Source organism: Zootoca vivipara, chromosome 3 (genome assembly GCF_963506605.1).
Source record: "Zootoca vivipara chromosome 3, rZooViv1.1, whole genome shotgun sequence".
In the NCBI taxonomy this organism is placed as follows: domain Eukaryota; kingdom Metazoa; phylum Chordata; class Lepidosauria; order Squamata; family Lacertidae; genus Zootoca; species Zootoca vivipara.
In genome coordinates this window covers 102296451-102315856 of record NC_083278.1, presented here as the reverse complement: position 1 = coordinate 102315856, position 19406 = coordinate 102296451, and the positions used below count along the sequence as shown (strand labels likewise).

Here is a 19406-nt window from a genome sequence, read left to right as displayed (position 1 = left end):
TGATAGTTTTTCAAGGATGCTTCTCTGTTTTTTGGAACTTTTGTGGTTCGCAAAAACATTTTGCAGCTCCTTTGCAGCACATCTCATACGCAGAAGAGCATGGCTATCTTTCGAAAGACAAAGAGCAGTTACCACATAAAAGAGTGTAAAACACAGTACTCTTCTGTGTTAAGTGGGTGGAATATGGATCTCTTGCTGTTCTACCATAAGTTGGAGAAATATGTGCATGAGTGTAGATGGGGCTGTTAGGGCAATAACAGGGCAAACTTGGATCCTATGGAAATAGCGAGTTGCTTCTTTATACATAACACATTGTGGCTGGGGAAACCCAGCCAGATGGGCAGGGTATAAATAAATAATAATAATTAATAATATAATTTATTATTTATACCCCGCCCATCTGGCTGGGCTTCCCCAGCCACTCTGGGCGGCTGGCAACAGAAAAATGAAGTAAAACAATTAAAACATTAAAAAGCCTTATTATTTATTATTATTGCCTTATTGGAGAAGTCGATGTCATTCTCAGGGGGGCATTGACACTCGCGTGCGTGGCATCGAGGTGCTGGGTCCCAAGCCCACCTTCTGGCCCATCTTCAAGGAGCAGCTGTGCCGGCGCACGTACCTCTTCTACACCACCAAGGCGTACACCTGGTGCCAGGAAATCTCGGAAGACCGGATGCAGCTGCTGCAGCTCTTCAACAGGTCTGTTCCTCTCTTGCCCTTTCCCTGGGGCCGCAGGTGGGGAGGGGCAAGGAGGGGTCTCCCTCTTGCGGTGGGAGGGGGTCCATATTCCCAGCCCTTCCCATGCTTACCCTAAGACAGGGTTTCCCAAACTTGGGTCTCCAACTGGTGATGAACTACAATTCCCATCGGACCTGATCCTACATCCTGCTAGCTAGGGTTGATGGGCATTGTAGTCCAAAAAGAGCTGGAGACCCAAGTTTGGGAAACCCTGTCGGAAAATATCCATCCTGGTCCTCTCCCCTTTCATCTCAGTAATAATAATAATAATAATAATAATAATTTTATTACTTATACCCCACCCATCTGGCTAGGCTTCATGTTGTTCAAGCTCCTGCCCTGCTTTGTCCCGCACCCTGTGCAGGCATTGCTACTCAGCCCATTTGTCCCTGGCCTCCAAAGGCCTCCAAGCGTCGCCCAAGTCAGCAGCTGACCCTCCACCCCTTTGCTGTTTCAGGTTGAACAGTGCCTTGCGCCACGAGCAGGTCTTTGCCGACCGCTTCCTTCCCGACGACGAAGCTGCCCAGGCCCTGGGCAAGACCTGCTGGGAGGCTCTGATCAGCCCTTTGGTGCAGAGCATCACCACTCCAGGTATGGCCTCTCCTTCCTGGCCTCAGGGAGCCACACCATCCCTCCCCTCCCCTCTCCCAGCAGCCCTCCCTCTTGACTCTTTCCTGCCCTTCCAGATCCCAGCGGCATCAGCCCCCTTTCCTGGCTCCTGAGCCAATACCTGGAGAACCTGGAGGCGTCCCGGAGCGCCAAAAGCCGGGCGGCCATCTTCAACTCTCGCGTCCGGCGCCTGAGCCACCTGCTGGTGCACGTGGACTCCAGCAGCCCTGACCCTGAGGAGCTCAAGCCCCCTGTGAAATCCAGTGAGTGTCTCCCCACTCCCTGCTTGGGCAGATAGGCAGCCCCAGGAGGGGCAGGTCCCCTTTCCGAGGTCAAGGTGGGAAGGTCACTGCAGGGGAGCCAGGCAGACCTTGGCAGGAGCAAGAGCATCTGTCGTGGCATTGGAGGAAGAGGCTTCCTTGGGGAGGGAGGAGAGCCCTCCAGGCCCCCTTGAATCAGAAGGGGGTGCCTGGTGCTCCAGTCCTCGTGAATAACGCCGCACAACCCTCACTTTGCAGACGGGAAGAACGGGAAGAACAAAGAGTCGAGCTCTGGGGCCGTCAAGGCAGCCGTGAAGAAGCCCAGCAGCACCACTGGCATCACCCAGTGCTGGAAAGGGGTGGTCCAGCAGCAGGTAGGGGGAGCAGAGGAACAGGGTGCGAATGGGGGCACCAAGCAGGGTGAGATGGGCCTTAGCGACTCTCCCTGGCTGCAAACGGATGTCTTCCAGGCCACGTCTTCCATGGCAGACCATCCACTAGTCCTGCTGCTTGTATATCTGTGTCTGCATGCAGTTGCTTCCCTGCCTTTTAGGGAGTTACTGGGAAGGCAGCCTTGGGGAGAGCTGAGGCTGCAGGGCAGGACTGGGTGTGGATCAGACTCTCCCAGGAAAGGGGGTTCAAGCTCTACGTGGTGCTGCTAAATTAGGTGGGAGCCTCGTTCTTATTTGGAAACTTCTGCCCCACTTCCAGTCACATGCACAGACTTTCCTGATGACTGACAGACCAATCAAAAGATGAGATAAAGGGTGTTTACCACTACCCAGGACAGGCAACCAGCCTGCATTCTCTCTCGTAACCCAACGCCAGGCACCACTGCCAGCAGGAAGACTTCCAGGCAGGCCCCAGGGAGCCAGGGAAGGGCGTGTGAGTTGCTCTGACCCTGTTGTGCTCCTGCCGTCCCTCTGCCCAGGTGAAGCTGTTCCTGGAGTCCTCCTGGCAGGCCTCGGACTTTGTGGAGCGCTACTGCAACACCTACCTGCGCCTCCGCACCGCCATGGAGGAGCTTTTTGGGCAGCAGATGTCCTTCATGCTGGCCCTGTGCCACGGCTTCTCGGGGGGTCTGCTGCAGCTCTCCTTCCTGACAGCCATGCACGTGAGTAAGGGCGGAAGGGTGGGGTGGGGGGCACGGCCTAGTAATGGGGGAGGTGATTTGCAAGGAGCAGAACCTTCCCTCTGACATCCCCCCTGGCCTCCGTCTCTGGTCTCTGAGCTCTGCAGGCAACCTGGCCTTAGAATCAGAATCATAGAGTTGGAAGAGACCACAAGGGCCATCCAGTCCAACCTCCTGCCAAGCAGGAAACACCATCAAAGCCTTGCCCCTTGCAGTTCCAGGGATGTCAGACGTGGCCTCACCTCGCAGCCTGCTTGGCTCCACTGGCATCACAGAGCAGCTAGCTTTCCCTTCTGGGATCTTCCCCAGATGACTTGTCCATCCCCTTCCCTGGAGGCGTTGCTGGTTTGAAGGGAGGGATCCCCTCCGCCTACCTCGCCTCCCTTCTCCCTTCATGGAAGCTCCACCTGCTTCTTCTCCCTGCTTCAACTGGTGCCTCTTGCTCTGTGGCCAACAGGTGAGTGAGCAGTTTGCCCGCTACATCGACCGGTGGATCCAGAAGAGCTGGGCGGACTCTGGCAATGTGGAGACTTTGCGGCGCCTGCAGCAGAGCCTGGAGCCCGTCCTCTTCCTGGCAGGCCTGGAGTTGGCCAACACCTTTGAGCACTTCTACCGGTGAGGAGGCCTTCATGGGGCAGATATGTGGAATCGTAGTGGGGAGGGGAGGGCCAGAGATCGGGGTGGGGTGGGGAGAACAGCTGCCGTCAATGCAGAAGGTCTTGGGTTCCGTCTCCAGGAAGGAGGGAGATATTCCTGCCTGAAGCCCTGGCGCCACTGCCAGTCAGTGTAGCCAGTGCTGAGCTGGAGGGACCAAGGGACCTGGCTCAGTACAAGGCAGCTTCCCATATTCCCAAGAAGCTGCTTATCAGGTTGTTCTGGGAGACGGCGCAGGCGTTGGGCAGGAAGTGGTGCAGCCTATTCCTGGCACTTCCGTAGGGAAGAAGGAATTGAGAACGCCAGTTCCGTCAGCTGCTGGGTTTCTTCCTTCCTTAGCTCTGGCTCTTGTCTGCCCTGCCCTGCAGGAGGGACAAGGGGGTCTGGGCTGACGGGGGTGCCCAGCGTTTGGTCTGATCTCTCTGCCTGTGCAGGTACTACCTGGGAGACCGGCTCCTGTCGCAGGGCAAGACGTGGCTGGAGTGTGCCGTGGTGGAGCACATTGGGCTGTGCTTCCCCAACCGTTTTCCCCAGCAGATGCTGAAGAACCTGAGTGAGCTGGAGGAGCAGCAGCAGCAGTTCCACCTCTTCCAGCTGGAGCAGCTCGACAAGCACCTGCTGGAGCTCGACCAGGATGGGAACTGGGAGGCGGAGGAGGAGATGGAGGAAGGCGAGGTGAGAGACGAAGGAGGGACCAGCAGGGCAGAGCGCCATCCCTCTGGACCACGCAGGAGGTCCTCTGCCCCCCCCCCCCCGGCCTTTTCTTCCTCCGTTGACACTGCCTGGGGAGCTCCCACTGTCCATCAAAGCCACAAACCTTCTGTATTTCCCCAGATGGTGCAGGCACAGCAGTTGTTCTCTCGGGAGGAAGAGGCCGAGGTGAAGGTGCTGGCGTTGTCTCCACGCTGTTGGACCATCTCCTCGTTCTGCTACCTGGAGGATCCTGCCAGGTTCTTCCCAGAATCCCTCAGTCAGCACCTGAGCAAGTTTGCTGACTTCTACACCCAGAGTGAGTGCCAGGCTGTTCTTGAGCCCAAAATGAGCAGCTCCTTCCTTGCAGGCCTCCCTGCCTCCCTCAGGCTGAGTTTCTGGGGGGCAGGGGGACCCCACTTTTACCCAAGACTCTGAACTCGGAAATGAGAATCATCAAATTTTCTATAAAGAAATGATACAAACCTTCACGGGGAGCTGTGAGTCTTTAAATCATACTTTGAGAGAGGCAGCGTTAAGAGCAGGCACCCCCAACCTGCGGCCCTCCAGATGTTTTGGCCTACAACTCCCATGATCCCTAGCTAACAGGACAGTGGTCGGGGAAGTTGGGAATTGTAGTCCAAAACATCTGGAGGGCCGAAGTTTGGGGATGCCTGGTTAAGAGGTTCATAATCTTTGGGAAATCTGGCTATTCTAAGGAACATGGTATAAGACAATTTTTAAAGAAACAAGATTTGTGTTTCGTTCATGCTTCTCCAACCCCAGTATTGTGATATCCTGTCCTTGAGCAGAGAGGCAGGGAGAGTGTTGCCCGTCTGGCCACTGTATTTCTTGCTGACCTTTGTCTTTGTCTTTCTCAGGTCAGAGCCGCTTTGGGCTGGAGCACACCAAGCCGCGGCGTTTGCAGTGGACGTGGCTGGGCCACGCAGAGCTTGAGTACCAGGGCTGCCTCCTGCATGTCTCTACCCTGCAGATGTACATCCTCCTCTGCTTCAACACTGCCGAGGTCTGAGACTCCCTTGATCCCCACTTGTTTGCCATCAGCTGGGCATCTTTATTTTTGCATTTTCTATTTTATATAAACAAATGAATTGAATGCATAAGTACATAATCCCTTTTGATTCCCCCCCCTTTGTGGTTCTTAATGTAATAATTTTCCTCTGCATTTCTTTCATAACTTAATTTTTATAAATCCTTTGTCAATCCTTAGTTCAAATTTTTACTACAAGTTTTCTGTCAATCCTACCAATGTATGTAATTGTTTACAATAGCTTTTCAAATAAGTTACAAACTTTCCCCATTCATTATTGAAAGACCTCCTCTTCCTGGTTTCTAATCCTTCCCATAAGTTTTGCCATCTCAGCATAGTTCATCAGTTTTGCCTGCCAACTCTTCTTTGGTCAGAGTTGTACCATCTTTCCATTTTTGAGCTAGCAGAGTACGCACAGCCGTGGTCGTGTACATAAATAGTTTCGTCTAGTCCTTTGGGACCTCTGGTCCTGTAATACCTAAAAGAAAAGCTTCAGGTTTCTTAGGAAATGATATTTTCAACATTTTTTCCAGTTCATTGTACAGTGGTACCTTGGTTCTCAAACTTAATCTGTTCCGGAAGTCCATTCCAAAACCAGTGTTCCAAAACCAAGGTGCGCATTCCCATAGAAAGTAATGCAAAATGAATTAATCCGTTCCAGACTTTTAAAAACATCCCCTAAAACAGCAATTTAACATGAATTTTACTATCTAACGAGACCATTGATCCATAAAATGAAAGCAATAATCAATGTACTGTACTATAAAATAAATAATAAGATGGTATTATTGGGTGGGGGAAACCCAGCCAGATGGGCGGGGTATAAAAAATAAATTAATAAATAATAATAATTAATTTTTTAAAAAAATTTCTTACCTGCACTGATGATAGTCATTGTTTGGATGGGGGGCTTTTATCCATTTCCGCAGGCACACAGTCAATATCAGTAGCTGAACTGGGTTCCAAAGTCACAAAAAATTAACCAAAAAAGCCTCAAAAACAAAAACGCAAAATAAATAGCAAAAACAAAAGTGCCAAACTTAATCCGTTTGACTTCTGAAATGTTCCAAAACCAAGGCACAGCTTCTGATGGTGCAGGTGCCCCAGAAACAACAGCGCCATTGGATGTTCGGCTTCCGAAAAACATTCGGAAACTGGAACACTTACTTCCAGGTTTTCAGAGTTTGAGAACCAAACTGTATATCATTTCCCAGAAGTATAATGTGTAGAAAGTAGCTTACTGTTCAAAGGTAAAATGTACACTCATTGTTCTGCCTACTTTTGCCTTCAGACCCACCTTCATTAGCATGTGGGCCATGGAATCTTCTCCACTGGCATAAGGGTTCCACCCTAAAAAAGTGGGTTTTCTTTTATTGCATTTGCAGTATTTATTGCAAGAACTCTGGGGCCCAGAAGTCTAGATCCCCCAGTATTTCTTTGCTTCTCCCTTTTCCTCTGTGTACTCACCTTCATTTCCACACCCTACCCACTTAATTTTCCCAGGAGGTTTCGGTGGACACACTGTTACAAGCCACCGATCTTTCCCCCGTCCTCCTACATCAGGCGCTGAAACCTCTCACAAACGAGGATGGGATCCTGACCCAGAGTCAGAGTGAGTATGGGCTTCACAGGAGGAAGAAACAGGGTGGATAAAAATAAAATTAGATTTTTTAAAAAATTTAAATCAGATTTTTTAAATAAAATGCTTTTGGAGGAAAAAATCTTTCTAAAGATAGTTTTCTATTTAAGTTACATTATAGTCCATCAGGAAATAAGGATTTGTTTTAAGTTTTTCGTGCGTGCTAAAACCCAGTCTAAGGTTTTGTTTTGTTTTTTAAATCGTTTAACCACCTCAGTTAACAAACATGGATACATATCCATGTATGGAATATGCTACAATTATTATGCTATAATGTTGTTGTTTTAGTTAAATAAATTGTTTAAATTGTTATTAAGGAAATGGTTGTTTTTCTCCTTTCGATAAAGTGCAGCAAAAAAGTTGTCCAGATATAAACAGTTAACTTACTAAACCTCACAATAATTTCATAATTATCTGTCAATGTATTTCTAATAGTATAACCAAATCAGTAACTTTTGATATAACTGTAAAATCTACTTTGAAAATTTATTATTCCAAAAACAAAACCTTTATCGGGTTGTAAATATTAGGATTATACCAGCAAGAATGAGTCTTTCTGTTAAAAAAAATATTTAAATCAAGTCTTACTGACTAGTGATTTAAATCGTGCTTTAAATCGATTTCCTTTAAATCAAATTCACCCTGGGAGGAAAGGACCTTGATTCCCTTGGGAAGCTAGCCCAGCAATGTGGGTGGGATTTTGACTTCCGCCTCCTGCCATGCAGCACTTAGGTTTGCCACATTGGATGGTGCAGGTGAGGAGGGCTCTCCCAATAGGCATCATCGCAAGAGGGGAAACCTGTGCCGTGAATTGAAGCCCTGTATTCTTTTATTGTACCTTTAATATTCTGTTTGAAGCCGCCCAGAGTGGCTGGGAAAACCCAGCCAGATAGGCGGGGTATAAATAACTTATTATTATTATTATTATTATTATTATTATTATTTATTTAGATGTCTTGAGGCTGAACGAAAGGACGCTGGGCCAAATGTCTGGCCAGCGCCTATGGCTGTTGCCCAAGCAGACCTACTTGAATGTGGAAGAAAACGAGGGCAGCGCTCTGGAGAGGAAGAGGAACATCATCTGCTGCCTCGTTATCCAGATCTTGAAAGAAGAGAAAGAGATACACATTGACAACTTGGTGTTCAAGGTACGGAACTCGGGGATTGGGCCTTGCAGCGCAGTCCAACTGTAGGTGAAACGCAGGGACTAACTCGTTCCTCCTGCCTCTCCAGGTGATCGATGCCTGCCAGAAATGGGAGTCTGGCTCAGCTCTGAAATTCTTGAGCTTCTGCTGCAGCAGCACAGATGTCCTGTCCTGCATCCTGCACTTGCTGAGCCAGGGCTACATCCTGCGCCAGGAAGAGAACCCGCAGCTGCTGGAGTACATCTGTGCCGAGCCCACCACACCTCACCGGGGCCAAGCTCAGCTCATCTTCCAGAGCACCGATTGCCAAAAGGCCAAGGCTTCTTCTGGAACAGACCCTGGCAACAAATTGCCTTTTAGGTAATGTGCTTTTTTGTTTTGTTTTTAAATTAATACTTTTTTCATTACCATTTTCCACATTCCATTCAATTTACTTATACAGTCATCATCATCAACTTCCCTTCCCCATCCTTTGGTGGTTCTATATATTTACCCATTAGGTAAAGGTAAAGGGACCCCTGACCATTAGGTCCAGTCGTGACCGACTCTGGGGTTGCGCGCTCATCTCACATTATTGGCCGAGGGAGCCGGCGTATAGCTTCCAGGTCATGTGGCCAGCATGACAAAGCTGCTTCTGGCAAACCAGAGCAGCACATGGAAACGCCGTTTACCTTCCCGCTGTAGCGGTTCCTATTTATCTACTTGCATTTTGACGTGCTTTCGAACTGCTAGGTTGGCAGGAGCTGGGACCAAGCAACGAGAGCTCGCCCCGTCACAGGGATTCGAACCACCGACCTTCTGATCACCAAGCCCTAGGCTCAGTGGTTTAACCACAGTGCCACCTGGGTCCCCTATATATTTACCCATTATATGACTGCATATTCTGATTTTCCATGATCCCTAGCTAACAGGACCAGTGGTTGGGGAAGATGGGAATTGTAGTCCAAAACATCTGGAGGGCCGAAGTTTGGGGGTGCCTGCTTTTAACTGTTGGATTTACTCCAACCCTGCTAATGTTTTAACCTGTTTAACATTTTTCTTCATAATAATATCAGTGCTTTTTTTTTCTTTAAAAAAATGTTTGGGGATACTCTCATTTTGACTCAAGAAAACCACCATTTTACAGTTCATATCGGGGAAAATCAATACAGTAAATGGACAAAAGTACAAAGATTCACAAAATGTTTAGGGGTATGCGTACTCCTGCGTCCCCCCCAGAAAAAAAGCACTGAATAATATAATAATATTATTTATACCCCGCCCATCTGGCTGGGTTTCCCAAGCCACTCAGGGCAGCTCCCAACAGAATATTAAAAACACGATACAACATCGAACATTAAAAACCTCCCTACAAATACTCTGCAAACATTTCCCACTCTTCCTTAAATACGCGGATCTTCCCGATCTCTTACTTCATTAGTTAAACGTGCTGATTCTACATATTCCCATCAATTTCATCTGCCATTCCTCTTTTGTTGGTGTTAATTCCCTCTCTCCAGACGTTTCGTTTTAACACAGTCACATAGTCGGGGTGTAGGAGCCTGCCTGCCTACTTGTTGTGATAAGGCTCTTCTTGCCTTCAGGTTGGATGCTTTTGGCCTCGGCACAGAACAGGTGCTTATGGAGACGGTGCTGCTGCCCATGGGGCGCACAATGAGCCAGGACGAAGTCGGGGTGCTGATGAACCAGACGGTGCAGAGGGTCTCGGATACCCTAAGCGTGACGGCCGATGTAGCCCAGCACCTGCTTATACACTGTAAATGGAACGTGGACGTTCTGATCCAGCGCTACACAGAGGACCCAGAGGTGCTCCTCATCTCCTCAGGGATGCAAGTGCGGAACCCCGAGGAGCCCTCCAGCCCTGTCACTCACTGTCCAGTCTGTGTGAATCTGCTGAGTCAAGAAGAAAACCCACCTGTTCTCTGCTGCATGCACTACTGCTGCAAGGTGAGGTTCGGCTTCCCTTACTGTCCTGGCAGCAGGTATCTACTTTCACTCTTGCCATTCTTGTCTTAATTCAGATCCCCGAGAGAATATTGCTGCTTTTTGAGATTGGGTGTCCCATCCGTGTCCCATTACAATGGTACCTTGGTTCTCAAACTTAATCCGTTCCGAAAGTCCGTTCCAAAACCAAAGCGTTCCAAAACCAAGGCGAGCTTTCCCATAGAAAGTAATGCAAAACGGATTAATCCGCTCCAGGCTTTTAAAAAGTAACCCCTAAAACAGCAATTTAACATGAATTTTACTATCTGATGAGACCATTGATCCATAGAATGAAAGCAATAATCAATGTATAAAATAAATAAAATAAATAAGACAGTATTGTAGATGATAAAAATGAAAAAAAAAAATCTTACCTGCACTGATGATAGTCATTGTTTGGATGGGGGCGTTTTATCCATTTCTGCAGTCACACAATCAGTCAATCAGTAGCTGAACTGGGTTCCACACAATCACAAAAACAAATTAACTGAAAAAGCCACAAAAACACAAAAATATATATAGCAAAAACAAAAGCACCAAACTTAATCACTTCCGAAGTGTTCGAAAACCAAGGCACAGCTTCTGAATGGTGCAGGTGCCCAGAAAAAATAGCTGACAGCCGCATCGGATGTTCTGCTTCCGAAAAACGTTCGGAAACTGGAACACTTAATTCCTGGATTTTGGTGTTTGAGAACCAAGGCGTTTGAGAACCAAGGTACCACTGTATTCCTATCAGTTTTGGTATAAATCTCCAAAACACTCCTCCTTGTGGGCGACTTGGAGCACTGCTGCCTGTGTTGCTAACACTGCAGATCTTCCTACTCATTTTTTCTTCTTCCATTAGTCCTGCTGGAATGAATACTTGACAACTCGGATTGAACAGAACCTGATTCTGAATTGTACATGTCCCATCTCTGACTGCCCTGCGCAGCCGACTACTGCCTTCATCCGCTCTATTATTTCCTCCAAGGAGGTCATTGCCAAGGTAGGCACAGGGGTTCTGATGCGCAAGCTCAGTCTATCAAAACCTACACACTAGGCGAGAGTTTCATCTTCATCTTCCTGCTCTTTGATAACGAGTTGAAGCCTATGATCACGTTAGGATAATGTCAATTACTTTAACTGCATCAAGAATCCTTCTGCTCAGTTTTTAACCAAAGTTTATCTTCTTCAGAAGACGACCAAGCTTCTTACAGTGTTTAGCTGAGAAGCATAACAGTACATTGCAAAATTCAGAAGGGTTATGCCATTTTTCCGTAAGACCATAGTAGATATTTTGGGTGGCTTATTGTTCTGCCTAATATTAATTAATACTTTTGCCATGACACTAACGCCTCCTGTAGCAATTGGACTATTATGATTAAACTGAGAAACCTAGGTAACACATTCTTATCCTTTGAAAGTCTGAGGAAAAACTATTGTTGAAGATCACTTTGTATTTTTTTGGTCAGCAGTTCCTAGTCCCAGAAAGTTGCTCTAAATCCGGCACGAGATTAATCACCGGCTATTTAACTGATAATTGAACAGGACCTCCAGAACTGCCACTTGTGTGTTTCTTTTCTGCAGTATGAGAAAGCGCTCCTGAGGGGTTATGTTGAATGCTGCTCGAACCTGACCTGGTGTACCAACCCTCAAGGTTGCGATCAGATCCTCTGCAAGGAAGGTCTTGGCTGTGGAGAAGCCTGCTCAAAGTGCTCTTGGATCTCCTGCTTCAACTGCAATTTCCCAGAGGTAAGGCTAAGGTGAACCATGGAGAAAGTGCACCTGTCTCCTCTCAGGACTTCTGTTCTGGGTTTTTTGCCCTCCCAAGTCAGCTCGGGCTCTGTAATTCCTTCCAGGCTCACTATCCTGCCAGCTGCAGCCATATGTCCCAGTGGATGGATGACGGTGGGTTCTATGAAGGGATGACCGTGGAAGCCCAAAGCAAGCACCTGGCCAAACTCATCTCCAAGCGCTGCCCAAGCTGCCAAGCTCAAATAGAGAAAAATGAGGGCTGTCTGCAGTGAGTGCCTTTTTGTTTATCAGCTCATTTAGTTAGAAGGCAGAAGAATGATACAAACTTGGATTGCATGGAGGGTGTCCCCAAACTTTATTCGGCTTCCTGTCCGATGCCTTCTTAGTTGTATATAACATGCGTACTTTTATTTGTATGCTGCCTTGAGCATGGTTTTAACATGAAAAAACCCCCCACATAATTGCAAGAACAAAAATAGTCACAAAGAATAAATAAAACATCAAAAAAATACACAACCAAACAGAAGAATTTCCACATAAATCGTATGGGGAAGTTATACATGAAATAAAGATATAAACATTTAGTATCAGTAACAGCAGCAACCCCGCGCACAACAAAATGCCCTAAACAATAACCCAGCCCAAGAGTCTGTTCAGCAGCCTCAACTTTTGTAGCTGGAGTCAGTCAGGGCCTTGCCCTCCCAGGCCTGGTGGAAAATGCCTGCAAGGCTGGGAGCAGGTCTTCCAGGACTCACAGCCAAGCTTACTTACCCCTGTACAGCAAAGGAAGAGAAGGCAGGCCAAGAAGAAGGCCTGATCTGGCCATCAGGAATTAATTTGCTAGTCACACCTTATGCTTGAACTAACTGGACTTATTTCTGTTCTATGCAGTATGACTTGTGCCAAATGCAACCATGGATTTTGCTGGCGCTGCCTAAAGCCTTGGAAACCAACCCACAAGGACTATTACAATTGTTCCGCTATGGTGAGTTTAGTACAGGGCATACTGTGTGTCTGGTGTTGCATTATTTATTTTTTTAAATTCATCACTCGCCCTTCACCCTAAGGTCCCAGGAGTTTGGATTTTACGACAATTTCAAATCCAGCATTAAGGACCGCCTTGTCCCCTTTCGAACTGACCCAGACCCTGTGATCATCATGTGAGGCCCTTCTTTGTGTGCCTCCTCCACAAGAGGTCTGGAGACCAGCAACATGAGAATGGGACTTTTCGGTGGTGGCTCCCTGTTTGCAGAATGCTCTCCCCAGGGAGGCTCACTTTGCGCCTTCATTACAAATATTTAGGTGTCAGGCAGAAATATTCCTCCCAGGCTAATTAAACACTCTATCACCTTTTAAGCTGTTACGAAATTGTGTATTTGTGTGTGTGTGTGTGTGTGTTGTAAACAGCCCTGTGATCCTCGGATGAAGGGTGGTATAGAACTGTAATAAATAATAACAACCCCAGGTAACTTATTTCCTACTTCCCTCCCTCAGGTGAGCAAAGCAGCTCGACAGGAGAAGCGCTTCCAAGACTATAATGAAAGGTGTACTTTCCATCATCAAGCAAGGGTGAGGATCGCTCCCCTGTACTTTCGGGACAAGGAACCTAATCCAGCCTCTCCACTCTCCCTAAACCCCACCCCTTCTGTTAGGCTGCGCTCCCACACCTGTCCCCTTCCACAGCAAGCTGGCCATGCCCAAAGGCATTGCTTCCTGCTTCACTTTATTCATCCTCTTGCTACCCACACCCAGTAGAAAATGTAGCAAAAATGCCACGTGAGAAGGAATCGCTTTCTGCATGGCCCGTTCCCTTCCATTTCCTCACTCTGTAGTAATAAAGGGGAGCCCTGTTCTCAGGATACAGCAAGGAAGCCAAACTGAGAAAGGTGGAGCACGGAGAGAGGGAGGGGAAACAAGAGGCATGTGTGCTGTGGCCTCACACACTTTGGAAATGTGGCCTTTAGGGGAAAGGGAAGGCTCCCATTCCTGGGGTATTTGAACCTGCATCTTACTGCCCTGTTCTTCATGCCTTAGTGTTAAGACCTTGTAGCCATAATCATCTCTGGCCAAAAAGTGCAGTTCGCAGTGCAGTGATATGTCATCGCCTCATTCAGTGAGGAAAGGCAGTCAGGAAAGATTCATTGCTTTGCTTTCAAAGTCAGAAGGCTGAGATTACATCTTCCGATACCATGAGGCAAGAAATGCCCCCTACCCTCCAGACAGTTCTCCCTTTGAGAGAAGGGTGCACATTTAACAGTCTTGTCTCGTCTCTTTCTTATTTAAGACCACTCAGCTCTCAAAATGCAGATAGGTGAAATGGGTTTAGTGTGGTGGAAAGGACCTGACCAGTCCCCACCCACAGGATATCTTTCTTCCTCAGAATAACAGCCTCACAGCTGTGGAGGGGAGAGAGCATTTGTTAGATAGGAAGCATCTTCAGAAAGCTTTGAGGAAGTCCCAGGAGGGAACCAGGCTTTAAAAGCTTGTCTTTTGTGCTGTTTGGGGGCTACTCAGAGCAAATATATTTGAGCTTTCCATTCCTAAAAGCAAGTCAGAAACCCAACAGAGCTCTGTAGAATTATGGCCTGCAACATCGTGCAACTAGTTGCCTGAGGTCCGAGGTTGGTTGCAGAGGACAAGTGTTGGCTGAACTTTGGCTACAGTTAAAAAGGAGAAAATAACTGAATAGGTACTTAAAAATAAATATCCTGCAGGTAAATTTACATGGCAGTTGAGTTTATTTCCATTATTTCCATTTACACATAATGGAAAGGGCCCCGGTGTCTGCTCTGCATCAAGTTTTACCATCCAAGAATACTTCATAGGCAGCTGGTTCTAGTATTAGTGGTAGAAATTGGCCATGAAAACCACTTGGGCTTCTGTCACACAGAATTTGTGTCTGCCTGTCTGGAATAGTAACACTTGGCCAGCTTGCCAAATCTAACCTCTCTAGTCCAAAAGATTGCTTCCTGTGAAAAAATAGGACGGGTGGCCGTAATAATTTGGTGATAAACCAGTGCCTAGAGAGATAGACTTTGCGCATGTCTGCAGATAAAAAGGGTTCTTCCTGAATAGACAGGATTGCTGAGACTCTTCCCTTTCATTGCAGGAATTTGCCATGAACTTGCGAAATAGGGTTTCCACTGTCAGTGATGTGCCACAGATTCGGTCCTTGACGTTTGTCGTTGACACCTGCAAAATGCTGGAACAGGCACGGAAAGTAAGTGCATTACTCTGAGAAAGAGGAGGAGGGACACACACACATGGATGTATGTCTGCCGCTCTTCTTTCTGACTTTCTCCTCTGCTGCTGCAGTCCCTTCGTCCTCTTTCTGTAATACAGTTTAAACTCATTAAGAAAGTACAACTCCAAGAGGATCCACAACATTCAGATAAATGGAAGGACAGTATTTTGGAGGGATAGGAGAGGCGAATGCCTAAGCGCAACAAAGTCTTAGAAGATTTATTATTCAGGGTGGTGGGTGAAAATAAAGTGCTGGCAGCTATCCCCTCTCTTCCTTTGGGAAATTCTGGTGGCAGCTGGTGACTTTAGTTTTTGGCTTGGCCAGCAAGGCTAGTAAAAATGGTTAAGCCCTGGTCATTGCATCCATTTGAGACAAATATTTTCTTCTTGAAGCCATGCAGTATTTAATATGCTAACGCTATACCTGCACTGATTCTTACAGTGCAGAAGGCGTATTTAAGATGTCTCCCAGAGGCTGTTGGAATCTGTCCTGGCTTTCAACAAAGGTCCTTGTGCAGATAAAGGTTTAGTTCTTGCTTTGATTTACCATCTTGCTAGCCCCAGATTGTTTTCTCTTTTGAGTTGCATGTGCTGTTCTAGACATGTGCCCAGAAATGGAGGCTCCATTCAAGCCATAACTATGCCAGAAATAGCACAGAGCAGGAAAAGTGGCTCTCCATTAGGAAGCTGTGCCTGGAAAGTGAGGGGAGAAAACCAGCTGCCTGCAATACGTATGTGAATGTGGTGTTTTGTGCTCTCTCTCTCTCTCAGGTGCTGGCTTACTCCTGTGTGTACAGCTACTATAACCAGGACACTGAAAAGATTGACATCATGGAGCAACAATCGGAGAACCTGGAGCTGCACACCAATGCTCTGCAAATCCTTTTGGGTGAGTAGAAGTGAAAGAGACCATGTTCCCAAGATGATGGCTGCTATTGACTTTAAATACAGGTTCAATGAATGCTAGATTACAGGCTAGATTATCACGCATAGCTGCCAAGTCCTGGTTAGAAAAATACAGGATCAGCAGCGCCGGCACCGGAAGTCGCTTCTACGCATGTCTGGACATGCGTAGAAGCGACTTCTGGTGCCGGCGCTGACTGATTTCCGGTGCCCAGGCATGGGCAGAGCGGCACCGGAATAAATCCGGGGGAATTACGGGATATTTAGCCATTCGGGATGACAGCGGGAAACGGCTTTAAAAACGGTTTCCCAGGGAAAACGGGAGACTTGGCAGCTATGTTATCAGGAAAGGCCAAGAGAGCATTTCCTCATTGCAGCCACCTGGGTAGCTCTCCTCTAGATGCCTGACTTTCACTCCATGATTCTTCTAAATATGACTAAAAGCTTACGTAATTGTTGTTGTTTAGTCGTTTAGTCGTGTCCGACTCTTCGTGACCCCATGGACCATAGCACGCCAGGCACTCCTGTCTTGCTTACGTAATTAAAAATGTAATAAAATCAAAGCTATCATTCTCTTGCAATAACACACAGTCCACGCTGTTAGTTCTGTCATGACACTTGGGCCTGCCCAGAGTCTGATAAGCAATAATTAAGTAATGTATCCATGAGAAGTAGTTAAAAGAAGTGCTTGGGGCGAGAACAATATGTATCTCTTCCTCCTTTCCTCTGTGTTCAGAGCTGCCAGCTGTGGCCTTGTGCCCCAATGCACAGCATTCAAGTAGGTTTGTCAGATCCTTGTCTAGATGTGGGGCTAGGTTTTCCTTTTCCTCACTAACACCCCCTCCCCCCATTTTACCCTATAACAGGCAAAATGAGAGGAGTGGACAAATACTGTTAAAAAAACAACACAGTTTGAGTGCCTTTCTGTACGCATATGGATGCAAACCAGAAAAACTGGAACAAAAAGGAATCCCCACCTACCCTTTTCCCATTCTTCTTCTGATCTGAAATGTGTTTCAAGTGAGGCAGAATGAAACTTCTCTAGCTGCCTGCAACTTTGTGGGATGGATTAGCTGAGTCAGCTCTCCCCTTTCGGTTGCTACTACTTAGCCTGCAGCCTGAAAGCTCACGTTGTTTTGGCCTTGTATTTCAGAAGAGATGTTGCTACAGTGCCAAGATCTTGCCTCTTCGATTCGGCTGCTCAAAGCCGAGCATTTTAATACAGGTCTAGAGTTGGTGCGCAGGATCCAAGAACGACTCCTGGCAATTCTGCAGCATGCCACACAGGTAACAACTATTATCTTGACCAGGAATGTGTTCTGTTCAGCATTGTAGCAGAATGGAAAATGCTGTGGTGCAGTTTATTTTGGAGGGGCTGCCAGTGACATTTTCTGACCTTTCATTATATCCTGACAGGACTTCCGTGTGGGATTCCAAACCCGACAAGGCTGTGAACAGGGGGAGATGAAGTTATCCAATGTGCCTAATGCTACGCCTACTTATAAAGAGTGAGTTTTCTTCCAGGGGTGACATGGGCAGTAGGACTACCGGTAGATGGTGGGTTTTGCATTCCCTCTCTCTCTCTCTCTCTCTCTCTCTCTCTCTCTCTTTCTAAATTTTATTAAATTTTCTATTATACAATTTCAGATAAACATTTTACATACTTTAACATATCCAATGACTTCCCTTCTCCTTCCATAGTTCATTTTGCATATTTACATCCCTGCATATTTTACAGTAACTGTTCCAATCGGTTTTCCACTATTACATCCATCAAAAATTATTTACTCTGTTGAATTCATCTTAATGCTGCCAGCGTTTTCAACTTAAGTTGCCCATCATCTTTAGTTGGGACCTCACTCACTTTCCATTTTTTGAGCGAATAAAACACAGGCCGCAATTGTTGCATACATAAATAATCTTTTCTGACACCTGGTGATTCCAGTCTGAGTTATCCCCAACAGAAAGGACTGGTTTTTTTGGGGGGGGGGAAATAATTTTAAACATTTTTTCCAGTTCATTATAAATTATTTCCCAATACTCTTTTACCTTTTTACATGTCCACCACATATGAAAGAACATTCCATCCACCTCTTTACACTTCCAGCACTTAGCTGATTCTATCTTGTAAATCTTAGCAAGCCTACTCGGAGTTAGATACCATCTTTGGATCATCCTATATAATAAAGTCCAAGTTGTCCCTGCGTCCAAGTTGTCCCGTGTGTCCCTGGGTCACTGCGCATGGGCCCCAGAGACACAGGGATTGGACGGAGAGACAACGGCCAACCGCCGCTCCGCCAACCGCTGCTCCGAAGCCCAGTCTCATGCTAGAGGTGCGCGGTGAGGCGGCGGGGGAAACAAGCGCTCTCCCCGGCAGCCTTGCCGCGCACTGCCGGCATGGGACGGCGCTTCCTCGGCGAACACAAGCAGGCAGACAGCCCGCCTGCTTGCCTTCCCCGAGGAAGCTGAAGCGGCAGCGGGAGCCGAGGGAAGCCGGCTTTGGCTTGGCGGCGGCGGGAAGAAGGGGAGGAATTCCTCCCCTTTTTCCCACTGCCGCCAAGCCAGTCCCCGAGCCGAAGTGGGGCGCGGCAGGGGCTTTTCGCCGTTTGCCTTCCCGGAGCGAAGGGAGAGGCAAACGGCGAAAAGCACCCGCCGCGCCGCACTTTGGCTCGGGGACTGGCTTGGCGTGCGCGGCGAGGCGGCGGGGGGGGAGGAGAAGCGCTCCTCCCCCCCCGCCGCCTCACCACGCAGCGCTGACATGGGGCGGGGCTTCGGAGACCTTCTCCGAAGCCCCGTCTCATGCGGGAGGTGCGCGGCGAGGCGGCGGGGGGAGAAGCGCTCCTCCCCCCCCGCCGCCTCGGCACACAGCGCCGGCATGGGACGGAGTTTCGGAGAAGGTCTCCAAAGCCCCGTCTCATGCAGGAGGTGCGCAGCGGGGGGGGCGGGAGAAGTGCTTCTCTCCCCCCCCCCTCGACGCGCACCTCCCGCATGAGACGGGGCTTTGGAGACCTCCAAAGCTCCGTCCCATGCTGGCGCTGCACGAGAGCAGCTTTCTAGCGCCCGTTTTTAAACGGGCTGAATTCCACTAGTTTTCAAATAATTCTCTTTCAAAGAATCACATGCTGTCAATTTCAAGTCACTTTTCCAAAGTTTCTCCCAGAGGTTAAAATCTATGTTGTATCCTGTATTTATTGCCCAGTGTTTTATTGAAGCTTTAACTAGCTCGTCTTTTGTTTCCCATTCTAATAACAGGTTATACGTTTTAGACAAAATGTGGATTTTGCATTCTTAGTGAGGTACAACATGTCTAGGGTTATTGCCTAACCTAAGCATGCAGCAGACTGAACAATTTAACACACGTCACCATCCAGCAACCCAGACACTGAGCTGCTCTCCCTTTTGGAAGCGCCCTTTTCTTTCTGCACACTTTAATTTTCTTTTTCCACAGTGAGCTAGACAGGCTGTCATTTGGGCTACTCTTAATCTGTGGCCTGATGGACCAGGCGAGGGGCTCTTGTGAACGAGTTAAAGCTCTGTATGTGCCCTGAGGTACTAGCAGTTGTAATATTGTATGTATTTTTTAAAAACTACAATACTTTAAACACACGCTCCTTCAAAGTAC

The 19406-nt window shown here is 47.6% G+C and overlaps 1 protein-coding gene across 1 annotated transcript in view; it reads left to right on the top strand.

Moving 5' to 3' along the window:
* The window catches only part of LOC118083087 (cullin-9), a 53931-nt gene that overhangs the window by 32378 nt on the left and 2147 nt on the right, over positions 1–19406 (top strand). The window contains exons 19-40 of the mRNA XM_035111161.2: positions 527–702; positions 1199–1332; positions 1428–1613; positions 1869–1984; positions 2542–2724; positions 3200–3357; positions 3831–4071; positions 4231–4405; positions 4968–5113; positions 6641–6749; positions 7728–7924; positions 8010–8281; positions 9505–9868; positions 10749–10889; positions 11471–11635; positions 11743–11906; positions 12530–12623; positions 13133–13207; positions 14748–14858; positions 15653–15770; positions 16938–17071; positions 17201–17292. Of these exons, the coding sequence (XP_034967052.2) occupies positions 527–702; positions 1199–1332; positions 1428–1613; positions 1869–1984; positions 2542–2724; positions 3200–3357; positions 3831–4071; positions 4231–4405; positions 4968–5113; positions 6641–6749; positions 7728–7924; positions 8010–8281; positions 9505–9868; positions 10749–10889; positions 11471–11635; positions 11743–11906; positions 12530–12623; positions 13133–13207; positions 14748–14858; positions 15653–15770; positions 16938–17071; positions 17201–17292 (3551 nt within the window). The remainder of the gene's footprint in view (positions 1–526; positions 703–1198; positions 1333–1427; positions 1614–1868; positions 1985–2541; positions 2725–3199; positions 3358–3830; positions 4072–4230; positions 4406–4967; positions 5114–6640; positions 6750–7727; positions 7925–8009; positions 8282–9504; positions 9869–10748; positions 10890–11470; positions 11636–11742; positions 11907–12529; positions 12624–13132; positions 13208–14747; positions 14859–15652; positions 15771–16937; positions 17072–17200; positions 17293–19406) is intronic.